Source organism: Erpetoichthys calabaricus, chromosome 10 (genome assembly GCF_900747795.2).
Source record: "Erpetoichthys calabaricus chromosome 10, fErpCal1.3, whole genome shotgun sequence".
In the NCBI taxonomy this organism is placed as follows: domain Eukaryota; kingdom Metazoa; phylum Chordata; class Cladistia; order Polypteriformes; family Polypteridae; genus Erpetoichthys; species Erpetoichthys calabaricus.
Window position 1 is genome coordinate 36,673,021 of NC_041403.2, and position 21,628 is coordinate 36,694,648.

Below are 21,628 nucleotides of genomic sequence, written 5' to 3' on the forward strand. Positions count from 1 at the left end.
GCAGCTGAACTTGCTATGCCTAGAAAAAAATTTATAGAGCGCCTGCTCCGACAGCCTCTATAGATGTGAGACTGTGCTAGAGAGGCGTCATGGTGTTGGCACAAGTTGTCATGCCCTGTGATTATCAGCCATGTAGTGTGACATGTTCAGGTAACGAGATCAGCAACTTTAGTGGTCAAGTTTGACATCTGCTCTGAGTGGAAGTCATGTAATGCCACATTGGCTCAAGAAAGACTAAACTGGTGGCTCTGAGGCTAAGGATCTGTGCTGGTATCCAGAAGGTTGTTGGTTTGAATCCCCGTCACTGCCAAAAGAGATCCTACTCTGCTGGGCCCTTGAGCAAAGGCCCTTAACCTTCAATTGCTCCAGGGGTGCTGTACAATGGCAGAGCCTGCGCTCTGACCCCAAGGGGTATGCGAAAACTAACAAATTCCTAATACAAGTAATTGTATAAGGCGAAATAAGCAAAAAAAAAAAAAGTTATGCTAAATGTTTCGTTTGCACTCTTGCATGCCTTTGTCCTCTGGTTTCTGTTACATGCCGAGTGCATTTCATTAGTTTTAATTTTCAGTAGTTAACTTTTTCTGTTACAAAAAATCTTACGAGAACAGCAGGCAATTGTGCTTTTTTACCATGTCGGTAAAGAGACGGCCGCCTTGATGATCTCAGATTTTTGTACTCGTGGGCCTCTTCTGTTCACTGCATGTGATTATCTGAAATTCTACAGGAGTCCTTTTTATTACCACCTCTACCAGGTCCCTGCACCTTCAGCAAAGACCGAGACAAAGGCAGGTGTGCTTACCTGTAGACCGCTTCATTTTAATTCCCATGAGTCTTGTGTTAACCCTGCAGCCCTCATGATCCACTCTCAGTTGGCTTTACAGAGCAGATAAAAAGAGAGCTGCGTTAAAGTAAACCTTAAATGTGCTGAGCAAGACAGCAAGATCTCTCTCCTCCCAGCTGACTAAAGCTGGTGGCACATTACATGACTTGTCGGAGGGGATGTCAAATTTGATGACTGCAGCATCTGATTTCATTGCGTAAGGGATGTCTGCCTTGATGACTAGAAATCACAGGGCTTAACTAATTACCCAGCTTTTGTGACAATTTTCCAGCACAGTTTCATACTTCCTATGTATCACGAGCTTGTCTCCATTTCTGACAGCCAATAATATGGTATTATTAAAATAAAGCTGCTGCTGCTGCCATATGGTTGCTTTTCGGGTCCGGAGAGTTCAGACACAAATCTCCTTTTCTTTTTTTTTCCCCAATCTGTTGAGGTAGGAAAAAAAAAAAAAACACAAGACATCAGCCAGACGAGCCCCTCTGCTGCTTGCTGTGCTCCTGATTCCTTGTAGCGTTATTATATGCATTGTACTTCTGGATAAGTTCTAACTGCTCTTCAGCTCTTACACACGTACACCCCTATGATGCAAGACTAATTTTGTCTGGGTGAGCTGCAGCCTGGTTGGACTGAGTCTCTAGGGAGGTCCGACGACATGAGTGGGAATCGCAGGAGCACACGGCAGCAGCCTCTGACTCACTTTTATATGGCACATGTAAATGAAGTCTTCAATAGGTTAAGTTACTTGTGTAAGATGGATACCACTGTGATAGCAATACAAGTCACTTTACAGTGCATTTTGGGTAGTGGGGTCACTTGCTTGGATTAATAATTAAAGCTACCTGCCGCTAACTATATTTTTACCTTACCATAAAAGAGCCTCATTTGTGTCAAACACAACAAACACGCTAATCAATCAAACTGACCTCAACACTTTATTCTGCATACATTGTTTAAATTTTCTTTAGAGATCGATAGATACTTTATTAATCCCCAAGGGGGAATATTACATAGAATGTTATTTCTGCCATTAAAGTGCATACACTTTTCCAGTACACAGAACATTTCTCTCTATTCCTTCTTTTTTATGAGCATTAAGAAGTTCATGGAAAATAATAACCCAAAAAAGAACAGTAAACTCGGGTGTACCTGAGCACCAAGACAGGCCCCAATGAATGAGCCTCGGCTACAGGAGCACCCCCCACAGCGCATGGTGTTTCGAATGCCCTCTTCAAAAGCGTTTGCCGTCAAAACTCCATGGACTGCTGCCTGGAATGCTCCAGGTAAGGCTGTAATGAAGGAAACAACTGATGTCATCACAAACATGCACAATCTCCCATTGCTCAACCTGGAGGGGTCATGAGGCTGGAGGTTTCCATTTCAGCCAAACATAATGTCCATTCAATGGGTTGGTGGAGCTGGAGGCTATTGTGGCGTCATTGGATGTATAGCAGAAGCCAACCACACTTACAACAGACCAGTGTACAGCTTCCTCTTAATATTATGTCTGTGACTTGGCATGCAGAGTATCTTGGGAAAGCCCACAGGGAAAACATGCAAAGGCCACACGGAGCAATGAGACTTCAGCACTTCTCACTGCGTTGGTAAGCACAGAACGATCGTTAGAACCTCGGATTTTGATTTGTACTATGTGTCGCTGATTTTCATAGTACTGCAAAAAATAGACTTCCAAACCTTTAGAAAATTGTTGACATTTCAGCTTATAAGCATTCCAACCAGTTGATCAGCCTCTCATGGCTATCTGAGCAAGTTGCTTTTGTAAGTATTTACTAATTTTTCAAGTAAGATTTGTCCATTCCTCATTGCAACACAGTTAAGGCTGTGCCAGGTTAGTTGGAAATTGGTGGAGGACTGCAGGTTTTAGGTTTCACCACAGATGATCGACTAAGACTCTGACTGGGCCACTCAAAGACATCCATTTTCTTCATTTTACACTTATGCCCTGTTCCTCTGGCAGTGTGTTTTGGGTCTTTAGTTGAAAACAAACTTCCTCCCCAGTTTAAGCTTTCTGGCAGAGGGTCCAGGATCTGTCTGTGCAGTGCAGCATTCACCTTGCCATCGATCTTGACCAGACAGTCAGTCCTAGATGGAGGAAAGTATCCCCACAACAAGAAGCCAGGTCTTCTTCCCTTTCACATAAAAGCCTTGTCTGTGCAGTGCCATGGAGATTATCGAGTCCTGAACCCCCTTGCCACATGGCAGTCACGGACTTCTGCTGCCCAGTCAGACTGACAGCTGGCATCACAGAGGCCTCTATGACAAGTGCCAGTCTTGTTTAGCATGGAGCAGTGTGGCTATAGTTTTGTCATTTTTTTCCATTTCTGCATGATGGGCTTCACTGAACTCTCTTTGGTGCCTTTGAGGTGGTCTTGTCCCTGTCCCCAGATCTGTGCTTCTTTAGGATTATTTGTTTTAAAAGCTTTTGCCTTAATTTTCAATAGCCTTACTATTGGACCTTTGTGGGGACAATTTATCCTCATAAATTCCTTGAGCACATGTGATACACCAGGTGCAGACCACCAACAAACTTGCCTCTGAGTAAATTTGGCTTTATACTGTATTTACAGAGCGTATTATTTATTTATTTTTAATTCTCACACTTGTTTATCTTTTTTTTTCAAATTATTGAAAGGTGTTTAATTTGTTCCTTTTGATTTAATATAATGTACATGGCTATGCAGATTAACTGGAAAAATAATTTCATATATTGCAAATTTATAATCTGGGCCAATGAATTAAGGGGGTCTGAATATTTTCTAAATGCATTGTATAGTATGAAAGAGGGCAAAGTTTGCAGAGGATTAGCAGCTGGTCACAATGGAAACCTTCAAAACAAAGAGAGGCCACAAGAGGAGGGGAAAAATCTCATACGGGGTGGGTTTGGGTTGGGGTCAGAAAGGCAAGGGAACTATTAGGGGTCTGTACATTTGACAGGCTTGGCACCATGATGGGGGAAACGGCCATCGTCTTTGGAGCTGGAAAGAGCCGAAGCAGATTCCTCATGGATTCTATAAGACAGATACCCCGACTGTTCGCATGGATGCCAGAAACCTCAACATAGTGGCTACTGATGGTTGACTAGTGGATAGAAAAGCCTTTCGCCATGGAGGACTGCAAATAATCCAAACCTGTGTGAAATGGGATCATGTTATACTTTAAAGGCTGAGGTCTGACAGGAGACGGACTCGCTATCGTCCAGCCAGGCAGGTGGCCGCATGGTTCATCAGGCAGACAAACGGGACTTTGTCTCTCTTTAATATGGATCTGGAAGTTGCCAGAGAGTCTCTGCCTATTGAAGTCTACTAAGGAGCAGGGACCTCGGGAACTGCAAAAGGGAGACATAGCTTGACATTTCCTGCAGAAGTGACCCTGGGAGTTTAACTGTAATTCAGAGCAGAGTTGAACTGGTGGGGATAAAAACTGGTCAAGGCTTGTGACATGAATAGAAGACTGGAGAGACGGGCACGCTGGCTAGCTACTCTAGCTGATAACCAAGGATGAAAGACCTTCTGTTTATGGACGAGCCGCATGCAGAGCTGAACATGGCTTCAGCTGTCATGCTCTTCAGAGTATTCACTAAGCACTTGTGCCCTTTGCTGTACATAATAAGCATTTTCATCCTACAAACTTTAACTAAACAAACCGCTGGTTATAAATGCTTCACAATTTAGACCACTCAATACAGTGTCTGCTTATTGCTATTAGCTCACCCTCTAAAGGAATCATACCAATGCTACCTCTTAAGTTCTTTCTATTAAGCTTGTGTCTAATGTACACATATAATAAATGAGCCCTCCAACAACATTAATTTTTCTGCTACGTCTTTGCAGAACCCAATGTGTAATTTTAGCAGTAATAGAAATGGCTTGTGACAACCCAACCACAGATCTTAGCAGACCACACATAATGAAACTTTGTTTCCAATTTAGATTCATATTTGCAGCCATATGTTACGGAGTTGCTTATCCGTTTTTCCTTTCACTAGGATCAATACCCAACATCACAGTTAAGAAGCTTTAATCCACAGGTATCTATAGATGATGTCTTTTTCTTCATGTTCAATTTGACATCATAGTGGGACTCGCTTAAAATTACTGAGAAATCTTCAAAAAGTCAGTAACCAGCGGGTTACTTTATACTGTACATGACTTTGCACACCACAGTAACCACTCAGTTTCATCAGTGCTCACCGCTGTGTACACCTGCACTGCTAACGTGATCCTCACAAGAAGGATGAATTGTCACCTGCATTGGACTGCTTTGTGAAGTACTGCTTGCACAAGAAACAGTTGGCAGTTTCATTATGAAGAACTGCAGCTGGAATAAATACACTTGATGTTTATCTTCGTTAAATGTATCACATGAGGCGTCTTACTTCTCTTTGATTCTCAGGAAAAAAAAAAACTTGCAACTACACAACAATTTTTGTAGAGAGGCTTGCAACAACTGTGGCCATCCAATAGGTTTCACTCCTCTGAGTTAAGGCAACTCCTGGAGTTATGAAAGGTAAGACAAACGGCCGTCTTCTCAGCAGACTCTGCACTGTAACAAAGGAGACATGGTGTCACAGTGGTTCATTTCACTCCATGGCAGAGTTTGAATTCTGGTCTTCTTGAGGGTCTTTGCATTCTCTCCATATGTACCGTATATACTCACGTATAAGTCGAGTCTTGAAACCCGAAAAATCGATCCTAAAATCAGACCCCGAATTATATGCCTGTTCAAAAATATGACAGTTAAATGTATTTATTTTTTTTACATCTTCTTGCTTCCTCCAATCTCACATCAGTTTCTCAGACACAACGAATTGTGTTGCAGCAGCGCAGTTACCAGTTTCTTTCGCCATGTCAATGACTCTTCTGCTCGAACGCTCCATAGTAGATTACGAAAAAGGTGCATGAGATACAAAAAACAGTGCAAACATCGCTTTGGAATAGTTTGGGTATTACTGTGTGGTTACGTAGGCACAATACATAGAAAAAAGAAAAAGTCAGTGTGCTCTGTGGTTAATCTCTCACGTGGGTGTTAGCATATCATAATCTCTTAGACCAATAGCGTGAGTTTTACGTATTTGACTTATAAGACCGACATTATAAAATACCAGAAATTATACGGTAAAATCAAGCCCTGACTTATCTGCGGGAGAACTTAAACGCAAGTATATATAGTAAGTGGGCTGTCCTCTCACACGCCAAAGCATACATGTTTGGATTAAAACTGCACACTGAGTATGCATTGGTGTGGTGACCCATGCAGGACTTGCTGTTGCTGATTTGTACCCAAAGCTATGCCTTGGATTGGATTAAAAAATTCAGAAAATCATTGGTTGTTAAAATAGGATATTTTGTGTTTAGGCAGATTGATAAAAATTGATAAAAAGTCAGGTTACTGTTTGCCAGAATGACAACTAGTGATGGCATTGAGTTTCCTAAAGTGATATACTATAAATATAATATGTTAAGTATTACTGCAGTCTTGCTGATCAAAAGTTTATTGCAAAAATGTGTCTACTCTTAATCTGTGGCTTATAAAGGTGGTCAGAATTCGGCAACTTTTTATAAAAAGGCAGCACTTAAAAAAGCTCCCTCTGCCCACCATAGCCTGGTCTACTCTGGATAGATAACGACATCTGCCCAGCCTCTCTTACCTCATGTGTTGGTGAAAACTGCAGGTGTGACATCTTCTGGTGGCTTCGACAGGAAGGCTTTGACCTGCTGCAAATGGCCTGCAGTATTCAGAAAGGAAACAAAAATTAAAAGCAAAAAAAAATAAATACATAAATTATACGATTAATGGTTTTATGCATAAATAGACTAGGCTACATTAGTAATATTTTTTAAACACGTGCTTAATTGATGCAACCTTTGAGAATGGTAAAAACAAAATGCTTTCTTTCCTTTCATTTCAATTACTTCAAAAGAAAAATTTTAAAGGGCAATGCAGTTTTTTTTTTTACTCTCAAAAACATTGTTTAATGGCATTTCAATTCTAAATTTAAACAGTGCACAATTATAAAGAGTGTCTCTGGACCCCACTGCACCAGGTAAAAAATAAAGGACGCAAGAGGAACATTCTGTCACTCATCACTTTGGGGTCAGTTCTGGGTGGTTTTGGGGCGGCAAACAAACAAATAGTTGCTGTCTTGATTAGCACTTGATGTACTTGCTTAGTAAATGGCAACAAATACACAAATATATTTTGCCCCAGAAATTAATGAGCATGATAATAAAGAGGCTGTTTCCTGTCAGAGGTGTTTAAGAGGCCATATCACAATATATGACTTTTTTTCAGCAATTTTTAGTCATAAACTTCATTTACATAATCTGACACCCAGTGACTCGGTCCAAATACTCGGCAACTCGATCAGACAAATCTGATTTTGTGTTAAGTTGTGGAGCGCATATAATGCAGCTGCATGGTGTTTTAGTCCTCGCAAACGGAAAAGATGTTTATCTGTCTGATGTCTACAGTTTTACATACCAACACAGAATGAAAAGAATAAAAAAATGGGGGAGGGGGAGGAGTTGCAGCTGAACTTTCTATGCCTGGAAAGTATACAAGCAGCACTGACTGTCGCACAACGTGCTACTGGCTATAAGAAAAAGGAGGGAGCATGCATTACTTTGAAGATGGAAAACTAGTACGTAAAGTCAACACAAAAGTCATGTAGTTTTGATACTCCCAGCAATTTCTAGTCATGTAATCAGACATTGTCAGGTGACGACATCAGCAACTGCAGTCTTCAAGTCTGACATCCCTTCAGATTAGAATTTGTATAACGTAAAGCTGGCTTTTGGGCTCTTCTTCAGGGCATCAAGAATTATGTATTGGGATGTTCTGTAAAAAAAACAAAACTGACTGCTGGACAGTTATGACTTGGTCAGAGGTGAACCCTCTAAGCTTGACAAAAACCCTAGATGTAACTCAACAATGGATAGAGTCATAAATCTTTCAAAAGATGTTAATTTTAATATAATTATCTTAGCAAACAAGCCTGTGGTCTTTCTATATGTGGAAATAATTATCATAAGCTATGTCTATTTTATTCTATAAGCCTTTATCTTTTCATTCTTATTAAATATACAAATTGTTTCACCCACTTTACATTTGATGTCTTCAGCTGTAAATGGAGAATGACTACATTTATTACACAATACCACCAATACTGAGAATTTCAAAGAAAGTTTGAAGACTCCTTCATCTAGTTCCTATGTCTATTGGTTGTGAATTAAAGATGCTGCTAAAATCCAGCCTTATACTTCACCTTTCATTAATGAACATAATCTCAAGATGCCTTAGATGTTTAAAGCTATAGTGTAACTGTTAATGTTATAGGCAGCTGAGACTCTGTTCTCAGGTCTACAGATATGGCGGTGGGCACTGAATGAGTAACCTTTGAATTTACAGTCTGATGCTTTAGCCGCTCTGCCAAATATCCTGCCTTTTGGCTGCTGAGGTTTGTGTTTTTTTGGGGATTTTTTTGTTGATGTTGCAGTCATAGCTTCCAATTACTATTAAACTGTTGCCATCATATTCTTATCTTGTTACTGGGATTGTCTTCACTGTTGGACCAGATTTATGTTTAAATTCTCCATAAGATACCTTCTGAATTTTGGGACAACTTCCTTGTCTGGCTATATACACCTTAAGAGTTCCAAAAGTGTTTCTGTATGTGCAGCTGGCATTAATTTGCAAGACATTCCTTTGCTATCCAGATTCTGGAGACCACAGGTTTCAGGTCAACCAAATTTATAATATAATGGCCTAAGTTCCTCACTATTTAATCTTACTCAATCTTTCTTCTCAGTTATGTGTTTATTGACCTGTTTTGTTTTTTTGTTTTGTTTTTTAAACCATCTTGATAATCTGTTCACTTTTGTAAAGAATACCTGGCCCTTCACCACTATAACATATGGCTGATGCATTCTCCACATTAACATTCACAGGATCTCAACTTCACAGCACTGCAAGAATTGGACATGTACTGTATGTTGCTCTCCTCTAGAGGGCAGCAGGTTTTCAGTTTTACTTGTGATTGAGAGCTTTTTTATTGTGCAGCTGGAGACTAATTTCACCAGTCCTACCATAAGAAACTGGATTTCACATTACTTAACACTTAGCATTTAACTCATAACTTGCCATTTGATCATTTCATATCTTGCAGTTAAAGAAAGCTGTAATCATAGTACATTGAGCAATTAATTGCAAGACTATGCAGTTTACAGAAAATATGGCAAAATAAAACAGCCGAGCATGACAAATCAGAAAATACAATTCAAGGAAATTAGAAATGAGTGCCACTTCAGCTGCAATATAAATAAAGACTAACCAGCCACCACTTGGTCAAGGCCTTCTGGATGTTTTTGGTGCTCATCCTGCAGTTGTTCCAGTACACAATCCAAGGCTTTCTCACTGCTACCATGAAGCACATAATACTCAAGCAGTCTGAAATAAAATTTAGCAAACCTTGAGCATAAAAGGTAAATGATTGGCTACAGCTCTTAAATCGTCATATATTCATTTTTCAAACCCATGTTTTCAATGTTTTTGTATTCTGCTTTGTGCTTATGTTCCAAAGTCTAAACTAATTGAACATGAGGAAGAATTCAAATGTGTCCTAGATTGAAATGGTGGCCTGAGAAAGATTCGTTGCCGTGAAGGTGCTGAGCCTTCCCATGAGCCTGTACTGGAATAAACAGAATCGGAGTCTTATTTGTTTGGGGGAAAATTTAAATCTATAATAATACCTGATCTTAAACAGCATGATCCAGGTCAGTGGTTCTCAACCTTTTTGACTTCTGGACATGCGGAAGATGACACAATCTCCATGGATGGGTAGGTGGACAAGATAATATATTTATTTACTCTCTAGTCCAATCAGTGTCTGAACTTGAAATATTGTATATCTAACTGTAATTCCCCTGGAGTTATGAGTGTCCAGATTTAATATGAATCGAATATGTGGAATGGTGGGAGAATGGCCTTTGGGATTTAAACTCTACAGAATGCTTTTCAAAACATTCTAAGACAGATAGAAGATCCAACAGGGCATCATTTTGATCTGAGAATCACTTTTCACAGTCAGGAAAAAATATTCTGTGGACTAGTGCCGGACTGTGCACCAGTAGCTGGGAAACACTGGCCAAGATCACATCATAACTAGAACCAAGCAAACATTTTTACCATACATTGTGCAAATTATATTTATCAATGCAAGATGATACTGTTATTAATTTAAATACCTCAATATTGAATTACCTGAATTTTTTTTTTAAATGAATTGGACAATAATATTTGCTTAGTAGTGTATGCAAAGTAAGAAAAGAAATGCCATCCCCAGAACGAATAAATCCTGATCATGTATTAATAAAATTAAAATTCTGAACAGAAATGTGCACAGAAATGCTAACCTAGTCAGGGGTGTGTGAGCCCAATGATGCCACAACATTGACACACTTTCTGTCTAGGGATAGTTAATGTCCAGTATCCAATGCTGCAAACATTTTTTCAAACACATGTTTGAAAAACAAATTTTATGATAAAAAGTACATTAATTCAATATATTTACACTGTTCTTTTCAGTTATATTAAAATATACAATAGTATAACTTCACATAGGTCAATATAAGGCCCTTTATAGGTTCAGAACAGGTCATCGTTTCTATGTCCTTGTAACTATACAAATTGAAATTTGTCCCCCCCCCCCCTCCAATTTTTTTACTGTGTAGCTTTTGTTAGTAATCTTTAAGAAAGTATATAATTAATAGAACATTTTTTTTAAAGTGAGAGTTATAGTGAGAATCCAAAATATTTTAGAGCCTATGTCAGACAGGGAATGCTAGCCTAAGAAAACATACCCTATATACTTCCAACCTGTATGCTGATTTTTGACATACTAGTAAAATATACTTATTGCCTCCTGGTCTGCCAGTTGCCCTAAAAGCTTTATGTTGTACACTTTCCATTGTATTCTAGAAGTTTAGGAGGGACTCCTTGTTCAATTAAAATTTCTGCTGTAACCAAGACTTCCTAGAAGTGGCAAGAATTTGGTTAGATTGACGGGAACTGGAAGGAAACATTGGACAGAAGATTTAACACTAGTGGACACCACCACAAAAGGAATCAATCTGTTCAACTCTCCAGATTATGTCTCTCTCTTGTATTAATGTAATGGTAACAGTCTCTCCTATCACCACCCACCTATCCTACACACACATCTTGGCCACAGTTTCCTTCATAATTCAGGTACATTTTTTCCACATGCTACATTCTGTTGAAACAGAAGCTGCTCCATCAACCACAGGCACTTTAAGACTCCAGTAATACTGCAATATGGCCATATCATGTTTCTCAAAATATACTGCTATTACAGTGGGCTTCCAGCTGAGCCTCTTGCAGAAAGTTTCACTTAATTAGATCTCTGCTTGTGCCATTGAGCCGCAACTAAGCACATTCCTCTTAGCAGTCAATGATAAATTATCCTTTTTGATTTTTCTTTTTCTTCTTTAATGGATGTTTTTTGCTCCCTTTTCCTATCACTTTATCTTTGTTCTTCCCTTACCTCCACCTGTATACCTTACCTGTTTCTAATCTTATTTTGATTGCAGGTCTCTGCTAATTTGTTTAATTACTCTGTATGGTGTGGTAGATGTATATAATTTCAAGCAAAATGTGGTTTGATTTTACATAACTTTATTGAGCCAAAACCAAGCATCTAATAGTCCAGAATACAGTATTTAGTCAAGTTTTAGAAAATAGTGAAATCAGCATAATAGTATAACTTCACAAACTGACTATATTTCACCATATTACTTGGGCAATAAATGATGACATGTTTGGTAAACTGTGGACATCTCACTTTTGACACTATTGTGATAATTATTGTGCAAAGGCTTAAGATTCAAAGTCGGAGAAAGCATTATTGTATTTAAGAATTTATTCATTAGGGGAAAAAAAAAAGCATACTGTTTAGCCTTGGTCAAGAAGCACTACAAAAAATGAAGACTGACCTTGCACCTGCCAGTGTTAGACTAACACACACATCATCATTTTGAGTGACTCGAGTTGCTTGTTCAACTTTTTCCAACAGCTCTGGTTTTCCGGCATACATTGCTACGATAGGAGCCAGTTTTGAAATGCCATCAATCTGTCTATCGATGTCACAACCTGCAAATGATTTCATAAATTCTCGGTAAATGCAAGTTTAAACTTTTTCATAAGTCAGTAGCAGTTCAAACTGAGTAATCAATATCACATCAACAGGAACTAACACAAAAAAGACAAAATAAAGACATTAGAATCGGTAAAATTCTTGATTTGACTTTTTGCAGCATTTGCTACATTGGTCCTTTTAAGAGCATACTGAAGTTTTAACACAAAACAATAAATATTTAAGTAAAGGGCTGACATAAGAATACTATAGGCTGTTGAAAGAATATATTTTGTTTTCTTTCAAGCTCTGTACCTCCGGCAATGCAGCTGTCAGATACAACAGTTTACATTGTGTACTCACAAATTTCCTGTTCCATCAGAAGTTTTAAGTGGAAAGAAAAGCTTCTGGAAAATGTATGATAGCTATGAGTGGTAGGGTAATTCTTTAATTTAACACATAAAGACTGAACAACATTTTCAAAAATGATGGGTAACCTTGACAAAAAATGCAACAACGAAAAGTGAAAGTGGTACAAAGCTCAGAACCTGGAGTATAACAAGTTGCCTAGCAAGCCTTAAAAAAACAGACCAAGCTGCTTGGAGAAAAAGCATTTGATAAATCTGTCAAAAGTGGGTCCCTGAAAATTTCTTTGACTATCTGGTAGACTTTAGTTTCAGGGTTTTTGATTTTCTTTTAGTTTTTGTGTTTTTGCACTAGGCAATATTTCTTATACCATCCCTGCCACTAAAACATTTTCTAGCCACATATGCTGGTAACTTTTCAGTCTGGTGTGTAATTGTCTATCCAGACCAAGGTATTTTTACATAGCCAGCATAAAATTTATATGAATTTTGTCACTCACCAATCAGCAACAAGGAACAGAGCCCTAAAAGCTACATTTATTCCATGTAGTCCATGAATTCCAATATTCAAATGAGAATAGTGTCTTCACAAATGCTCTTATCTCTCTATTATAAAAAAAAATCCTGGGAGAGAAAGACTAGGGAGACGAGATGTGATCTTGACGTGAAGATCACGGAAAACACTTAAAAGACCCACAAGACGAAAGAGATGGGTCCCTGCGAGACGCTCTGTGGCCAAAGACTTTGTGCCAAGAGATTGACCCAGGACCGTCTCTCGGGGACGTATAACATGAGATTCTTGCAAGACACGCCCTACTTACAACCAATATCAAAGAAGACCATGGGCAGCAAAACATTCAGTCGTGTAAAGGCTTTGAGCACACATAGATCCAGGGCTCTCAGCGCATATAAAGCGTATAAAGACAATAAGTTATAGATGAAACGTCAACGACTAAGCAAAGAAGAAAGAGCAGCGCGGAGAAAAGACTCAAAAATGTTGGGAGAGAAAAAAATGCAAAAAAAGAAAAAAGAATAATCTAGGTGCAAATTCAGAAAATAAGGAAAGTAAAGTAATTATCAGCCTGGAACATGTGGAATTGAAAAAAAAAAAAGCACATCCAATCGGGCTCAGAATTAAAAGACAAAAAGAGTAAAAGACAAAGTAGAACTTCATAAAGACGTTCAAAAACGTTGGCACTATACACATGCAGAGCAGGTTAGAGATTATGAAAGCAGAGGAAATTGAAAGGCTCAAAAAAAAAAAAATAAATAAATGGTGCGATACACATGTAGAGAAAGTTAAAGAATATGAAAGCAGGAAAATTAGAACGTCATAAAGAGGTTAAAAAACAAGGGGGCCAAACACATACAGAGCAGGTTAGAGATAATGAAACCAGTGGAATTCAAAAGACTCAAAAAAAAAAAAAAAAAAAAAAAAAAAACGTAGGCATGAAACACATGCAGAGCAAGATACAAAATATGAAAGCAGAAAAAAATGAAAGTGTCAAAACAAAAAGTAAACATTGCATTAGCGCTAACAGAGAAATTATTACTCGGAAAAATAACGAAAACGCAAATAGAGATCGAATATATGGACATAGGTGATATGTCAGAAGTATGTAAATATTGTAAAGCTTTGAAGTTTAAGTCAGAGAATTTCAAAAACGGGGTTTACAACACATGCATTTATTGGTTACTTTGCAAATAACAATGATTAACTGCTGATGATGTCGATCGCTTTGTCTGTGCTGAAATTCCAAACAGAGAAATCTATCCTGAATTATAGTACAAAGTCATTAGGTCTCACGGACCTCATTTAAAAGATTCAGCATGGTGGGACTCGAAAGATTCCAAATATTGTTTTTACCGAAGTTCTGAAATAAAAGTGAAAACTAATGAAATAGCAACAATTCAAAGAAAAAAAAAATCTTAAAAGTGCGTATGCGGAAAACCAAACACAGGGGTTGGCGAGTGAAGCGAGCAGGGGGCGAAGCCCCCTAGTAGTGAATACATTTTCCAACTGACCTTGGGGCTATCCACTAACATCTGCAGTGAATTACACGTTTATTTTTGCCACATGGTAACTGAAATGCAAGTCATTCGCACCATGTAACTACCTTACCATTATTCCATAACCAAATGTGAATATCCACTGCGTTGTGTTTAAACTTTTCATGCAGCAGCACACATTGGTCTGCTTTTTCTGTTTTCTGCATCAGCATGGTCGCAAAATATGGCACACTTCTGTTTCAAGAATGGTATGTGCATTTTCGTTCTCTATGTGAGAAAATGTTGCAATCTCGCAATCAGAAGATGTGCAAAAATGTCAATGGGCTGTTTCAGCACTAGCCATATGTTTATCAGCCATATTTAAGAACCATAAATTTTCAGATTTTAGAATGTCCGTTTTGGAAATGAAAGAAATAAGTCTATAGAGGGGGAGATACTAGGTGTGGGGTTATCCACTGCACTGCCTGTAACCCTATGCGTGCTGCTGCCTATGGGTGAGAGAGGCCTGGACGATAACCCAGAGAAGCTTTTTGCATCAAACTGCTGGCTTGCCTTGTGAGGGCAGCTTTACCCGTGTTACAGATAGCAAACTTTTTCTTGCAATACATTTCTTGGTTTTGTCTTCCTGAAGTCAGATGTAACTTTTGGTTTTCCAGACAATTTAAATCAAAGAAGCACTTGCCTGGCATCTCTTTTACTACATTAAGACTTAAAAAGCAGATTTTATATATTGCTTATGCTGATGTGGAAAGAGCTTTTGCTCATTAAAGAGAACGGCACCTTTACATTAGACTTCCCTCCCCAATCCAATATACAGCACAAGTGAAGATGATTTTTGCGCAAAATTTAAATATTTTCCATAAAAAGATTGTTTTTAATGTTGGTAAGTACATTTTAAAAATGATAAATTAAAAAAAATAATGTTTTTCAAGCATGTTTAAAAAAAATGTAATTTTCATGGATATTTCAGGACTGGATTTTACCAATGCGTGATTCCATGTACTTCCAGGATTTCAAGCACCCAAATAACCATTGTTCCTCTAGCATTAGTAAAAAATGTTGAAAAATTTCGAAGTCTCAACTTTAAAGAGGAGGAAACCCGTCATTTTTTGTGCTGCATAAACATTTTGCAATGTGCAATTGGATGTACCAGTATTAAAGGTTTATACCAACCAAATCTTATGCCTGTTTGTTGAATAGTTTCATGATCACAGCATCCTTGCATCCGATATAGATACAAAAATGAAGAACTGGTGAGTATGCTACAACTATCTGTTCTACCAAACAATAAAACTTCACAGAAACATTAGAAATACATGACCTTTCTCACTAACAGCAGTCTACATATGCTCGGTAGCTCTTTTAGGCCTTTCTGATGTCTTAAACATTTTTTTCATGAATGCCTTGAGCATTACCTCATTCTAAATGGGCACCGATTTCTCTTTCAAATGCTTTTAAGCTTTTTCAAATAAATATTCACCCAGGCTTTTTAACTTTCTGCTTTGAACTAAAAATCATACCAACTAAAAGTTCCCACGGATTAAAAATTTAAAAGCAAATGAAATTTTAATGAAGGCTAATGCTTCAACAACATTTCTATACTCATTTTACCTGGAAGGCACCTTTTTTGTTTATTCCAAGACCGTTCTATTAATATCTATGCTTTTATACAGGAGAGTTTTGTGGAAATTGTTATGAATACACAGTAACTCTTTCTCTGTGTCTCTCTAAATCTAACTGGCTTTTCATTACTGTACATGTGATAACAGTCTCAGGCAATATGGGCTGTGTCGAACAGCCTGACAATGAGCACATATTCTCATACTCTCATCCCAAGCCACAATTTAAACTGAGATGCATGTCTTTAGGATGAAATAGGAAACTGCTATACACCAACACAAAATACACGAAGAATATGCCGTGGCGGACGCCTCTTCACTATATATTCAGGGGGAGAAGCCCTGGACGCTGAATGGCTGCCCCCTTGAGTTGGAGTGGTGCCTCAGCCTCCCGCAGGGCTCCATGGGAGATGGAGTTCTCCACAGCCCTGTTGGGATCTGGGGTGGCTGCTGCATGGGGCCCTGAGCCTGGCTGGATGAATCTTCAGCCCCACCCAGAAATACAACTGGAAACAGGTGATCAAGCACCTGGAGCACTTCCGGCTGGGCCATAAAAGGAGCCTGCAACCACTCAACAGCCAGAGTCAGGAGAAGGAGGAGGACAAAGCTTGGAGGAGTGATGGTAGAAGAGAGGAGTGTGGTGATTTACATTTGTGTGTTTGGGATTGTGTTATGCCTGTGGGGATTACGGAGAAGACGTGCCCCACAGGTGAAGAGAAATAAAAAGTCTTTTGCTATTATATGTGCCTCCCGTGTCCAATCTGTGTCGGGTCGAGCGCTTATAAAGCGCCTTATAACAATGCAAAATCCACACAATGTGTTGCCATGAGGTCTGTTAACTTCAGAAGCCTTTAAAACATTTATATTATATATAAGTGGCACAGGTAAGATGTAGTCATCCAAAACTATTACATTAAGGTTTTGTTGGTAATCAAAAATAGCATTTGCAGCAGAAAAAAAAGTTAAAAAAAAAAAAAAAAATAGTATTTGAAATTGAAAGCTTCTGGCCGAATATCTGTTTTCCTTTTAACTCTAAAGAAGGGCATCTGAATTATATAAAAATGACTGCTTTAGTGTGTAAGTTATAACCTCTAAACCACTTGCCCATCTTGCAAAGACATTTCAATGAGCAGGAGATGAGGCACTTGTGCACAATAATTAGCACTGCTCCCTCACTGATCCATAATTATTGGCTCCAATTCTGTATTTGTGTGAGTTTTCCTCCCACATCCAAAAGGATGTATGTCAGGATCATTAGCAATTTTAAACTGACCCACTGTGCATTTGAATGACCGGGCTTTATAATGGACTGTTGTTCTACCAATGGCTTGGTGTCAGCCTTATACCCAGTGCTGCATAGATAGGCTCTGTATCTTAGCAATCCTGAATTGTTATTTTTAAAATAGGCACAGAAGAAAAAGCTCCATTAACTTATTTAATATCTGTGAATAACAGTACGCCATCTGGCTGCCAAATAGCCCAAACCATTGTACTATAGCTTCCATGCTTCACAGTTAAATTGAGTGCTACACTGTTTATTACTGTCCTGCATAATGTTTAATTATGCCAACAAGTTTCAATGTGATCATCCTGTATCAAACACATTATTCCACTAGGCCGCTGATATATAAAGTTAGTCAGTGGAAATGTCAAGATGAATGACAGTGTCCTTTATGGAGGGTAAGGGTTTCCTTCTTTGTACCTTCCTGTAACAGCACTGGGGTCTTTTCAGGTCTTTTTTAATGGTGATCCATAAACACCAACAATGACCACTGCAAGAATGGCTTGTTACATTAGACGTTTAGCTGTTGTCCAGAGGTTCTGCATGACTGTCCTGTATTACTCCTGTTTTACTGCAGACTAATGAAGATCAGTCTTTAGACGTAATTTTACATCTATTTCACATTCTTAATGAGCACTGACAATCAGATTACTGATGTCCTCAGAATTCTCTTTTTATTGAATTATTCTTCTTCTTCTCCTCTGCAAAGGAAAGGGAAATAAATCCACCAGGAAGGTGAATTACCACCAAAATAGAGGAGAATATCTAAAAGTATTCATATATTTTTCTAAACAGATTGAGCATGATGGATAAATGTATTTAGTAGGGATAGGAAATTGTGTAATTTGTGCTAGATTCTTTTTATATGTTACTAAAGCTCACAGGCCAACCTTTTCAAATTTTACTCCAAATTAGTGCAAGAATATACATATTTCTAAAGAACTTTTTATCACCTCTTCCAGTTACAGAACTTGAGTTTTATAAACAGGTGCTTCTAGACTGGAGCTTAACACTGCTAGCCTTAAGCTGGCAGACAAGACTATGGCATGGCAAAAAGTAACAATGGGAAAAACTGAAAGCAAGATAAACCCAATGGGTTAAATTAGATTTTCTTTCACTGTCCTTATTTTCTTCTTCATTTTATATACTGGAGCCCAGCATTACACTCTTTAGCTCTTACTTAAAAAAATAAATTTATGTGGTTACCACTATATACAACACTCACAGTTTCTTGAATTTAGAGCTCAGACAGGTTACACAAATTACTCAGTAAGGTAGAGGAGGGCTGTTCCTTCAAATTTAAAAGTTTCAAGTACACCATCATGCACGTATGCTTGAAAATATAAAAAAGTATGTTCGCTCAGAAGTAATAAATGACCTTCCAATTACAGTATAGCCTGGAAAGAAAACCTACTGCCACTGCATCCCTCCAGGAATTGAGCAAGAGGCCTACCTATATGTTATTAGAGACATACTGACGAACAGTGAAATAGTGACACGATATAGCACAGCTCTTTTTCTGGCAGTCTACCTGCACTGACCGTACTGCCAATGACTGTTTTGACAAGTATTTCTGCTGCAAAGTTATCATTTCAGCATATGACACCCACTTGTTTTTAACTGGTGGGGACTTTTATTTAAGTCTTACTGAGCTTCTAACAATTACAGACTAAAAAAATCATAAATATTTTTGTGTGATGCATGGATAAAGAAGTATCCTGGACACAAACACTGAAACATGAGCAGAACAGTTGGTTTCATGATTACTAACTAGGAACATAAGTGGTTAAGAGTAATTACTTCAACACAAGTATCTAAAAGACAATTTGTCAACACTGTTCACAGGAATTAATTCAAGCATCAGCCCTTCCTGTAAAATGTATTTATAGCTACGTAATGCACATGCACTGGCATATTTAGGGGTAACAAGGGCAGTATTTATTTTTTCATTTGAAAAATTAATGCCAGTTGACCCGAGTTGAGTTGAACACTACCTGCAAGCGAGATAAGATCAGAGTTTGTGTATGTATACAGCACTACGTTCCAAACAAACATGCTAGCTGCCTGCAGGCAAAGTGAAGACAGTGTTAAAATAGGAAATCCTCATGTAAGGGTAGCAGGAGTCAGGTAAGACAGGAGCTTCTAGGCAGTTCTCCTCACTGCAAGAAAGGATGTGACAGGGTGCAGCTGCATAGCCAACTACTTACAGATATCATGGAAATGACTGCAAGCAAATTCAGATTAAATGTCTTATTTTGTATTTTGAATTCAAAGTATATTCCATTACACACTTTTAAAAATAAAAGTATGTCCAAATATTTTTGTTATTTTTCATTTTGAATTTAAAGTGGATGCAGATTAAACAAATAATAATTCACAACTACACCCAACATTTCATTATGGAAGTATGTAATGAACCTCTGAATTTGAGACTAAATATTGCACTGCTTATAGTAATACTATACAGCTTCACTAGAGAGGTTTTTTATAAATACAAAATGTGCAGGATTATTCACCTTTGTGGTGTTACTACTGGCATTTGATGAACACTGAAATCAAAATAGTCCATAATACAGAAAATAAATTTACACATTAACTCCAAGAGATGAGATGATTGTAGACTACCACCTCACACTGTATTAACATCACTAAGATGGACAGTTGAAGATACTCAGCGTCCACATCAGAGAATCTGACCTGGTCCAAACACAGACACCTTGGTGAAGACAGCACAGTAACATCTTTACTATCTGTAATCCCCGAGCCATCAGATTTGATAAAGAAATTGTACATGTCCACCACCAAAAGTATTTTGGCAGAAGTATACAGACCACAAGACTCTGGACAGAGTGGTGCTGTCAGCTGAACACATCACTTTGTGTGTACCTCATAGCTTCCAGGACGTTTACACCAAATGATGCTGGACAAGGGTAAAGGAAATTGTCCATGACACCAGTCCATCCCAACAACCATCTCTTTTCTGTCAGATAAACAGTATCACTGCCTAAAATCCAGTTCAGACAGAGTAAGGAGGAACTTTTTCCCCCCACACTCCATCTGCATGTTGCATAAAGAAAAGTATCTAGAAATGTATGATGCCATAGTATTACTCTCTTACATTAATTATTATGTACAAATTCTATTAATACTTTTTGAATATTTATAAAATAATGTATTATTGTTATTGGTCCTTTATATTCTTCTTAAAGGCGCAGTCATTGAAATTGCGCAACATAGAACAACATATTATACTGTATGTATAATATGTAACAAATAAAATTTGATCTTATTTTTTGAGAGATCACCTTACTGTCATGTGACAAAAATAACTTGTCAGCCTCAGAATTGGACACACGACAATGAGAATCAATTTTTCTTCAGAATTTCCATTAAAATTGAGTTTCTGTTTTCTTCTCTCTCTCACTGTGAAGACTTTGACACATGTGGTATGATTGTAACCTTAATAAATTTGCAATATATTTGTGGTTATGTGTACTGTGACTTGAATTGACCGTTTGTGTTCATCCCTCTCAGCCCAGTAATAATGTAAAGAGTTGTTCTTAAAAAAAAAAAAAAAAAAAGATTCTTGAACAGAGAAAAAAAACAACAATTATTTTTAAGATGGACAAAACATTTTTTAATAAAACAGGAACAAGCAGTTCTTATAAACTGGTACTTACCAGTTTCTTTCTTCTTGTTTTCATAATTTTTTAAAAAACTTTTAAGGCTTGCATGTCTCCATGGCCCTTCAATAGGCAACTGTGGTCTGGGACCTTAAAGTCAGAAAAATGCTATACATGAGTCTTGACATGAATCTTACTTTGTTATGATTAATACTTTCTAATATTTCAATGGTACATTTTACACTTTGCATCTAAAATTACATATATGCAAATGCAAAGGGAAGCCATTTATGGCAAGTAAAGAGTTATTACTTGAATAAGGCACAAAGATAATTTTTAAGCAGTGTGAAGCTAACAGTTCTAGCAAACCATTTACATGTGGTTAAATCACAAAATTATAAAAATGCATAAATAAATAACCTTGATCCTCAAGCATTTACTCAGATATAGTTTGTCTTCTAAGCTCCACAAAAAACATCAAATATATCAGCATATTCCATTTTTTCCTGAAATCAAATGGTATTTTCTATATTTTACAGTAAACATTAAATAATCAACATTATATATGTTGCCGTCCACTATTATGGGCACCCCTTGTAAAAATTAGTAAGAAGGGTTTTAAAAAAAAAAAAAAAAAAAAAAATCACTGTTTGCTGAAGAACTGTCATCTTGCACTGCAAAAAATTAAACATCCGACATTTAATTGAAACCATTT

At 37.7% G+C, this 21,628-nt stretch overlaps 1 protein-coding gene across 1 annotated transcript in view; it reads right to left on the minus strand.

The window, feature by feature from the left end:
• selenoj (selenoprotein J) overlaps positions 1–21,628 on the minus strand; it is a 32,529-nt gene that overhangs the window by 1,469 nt on the left and 9,432 nt on the right. The window contains exons 5-9 of the mRNA XM_028811097.2: positions 20,971–21,063; positions 11,875–12,031; positions 9,195–9,310; positions 6,513–6,590; positions 1,994–2,133 (exon numbers count right to left, since the gene is read on the minus strand). Coding sequence (XP_028666930.1) covers positions 1,994–2,133; positions 6,513–6,590; positions 9,195–9,310; positions 11,875–12,031; positions 20,971–21,063 — 584 coding nt within the window. The remainder of the gene's footprint in view (positions 1–1,993; positions 2,134–6,512; positions 6,591–9,194; positions 9,311–11,874; positions 12,032–20,970; positions 21,064–21,628) is intronic.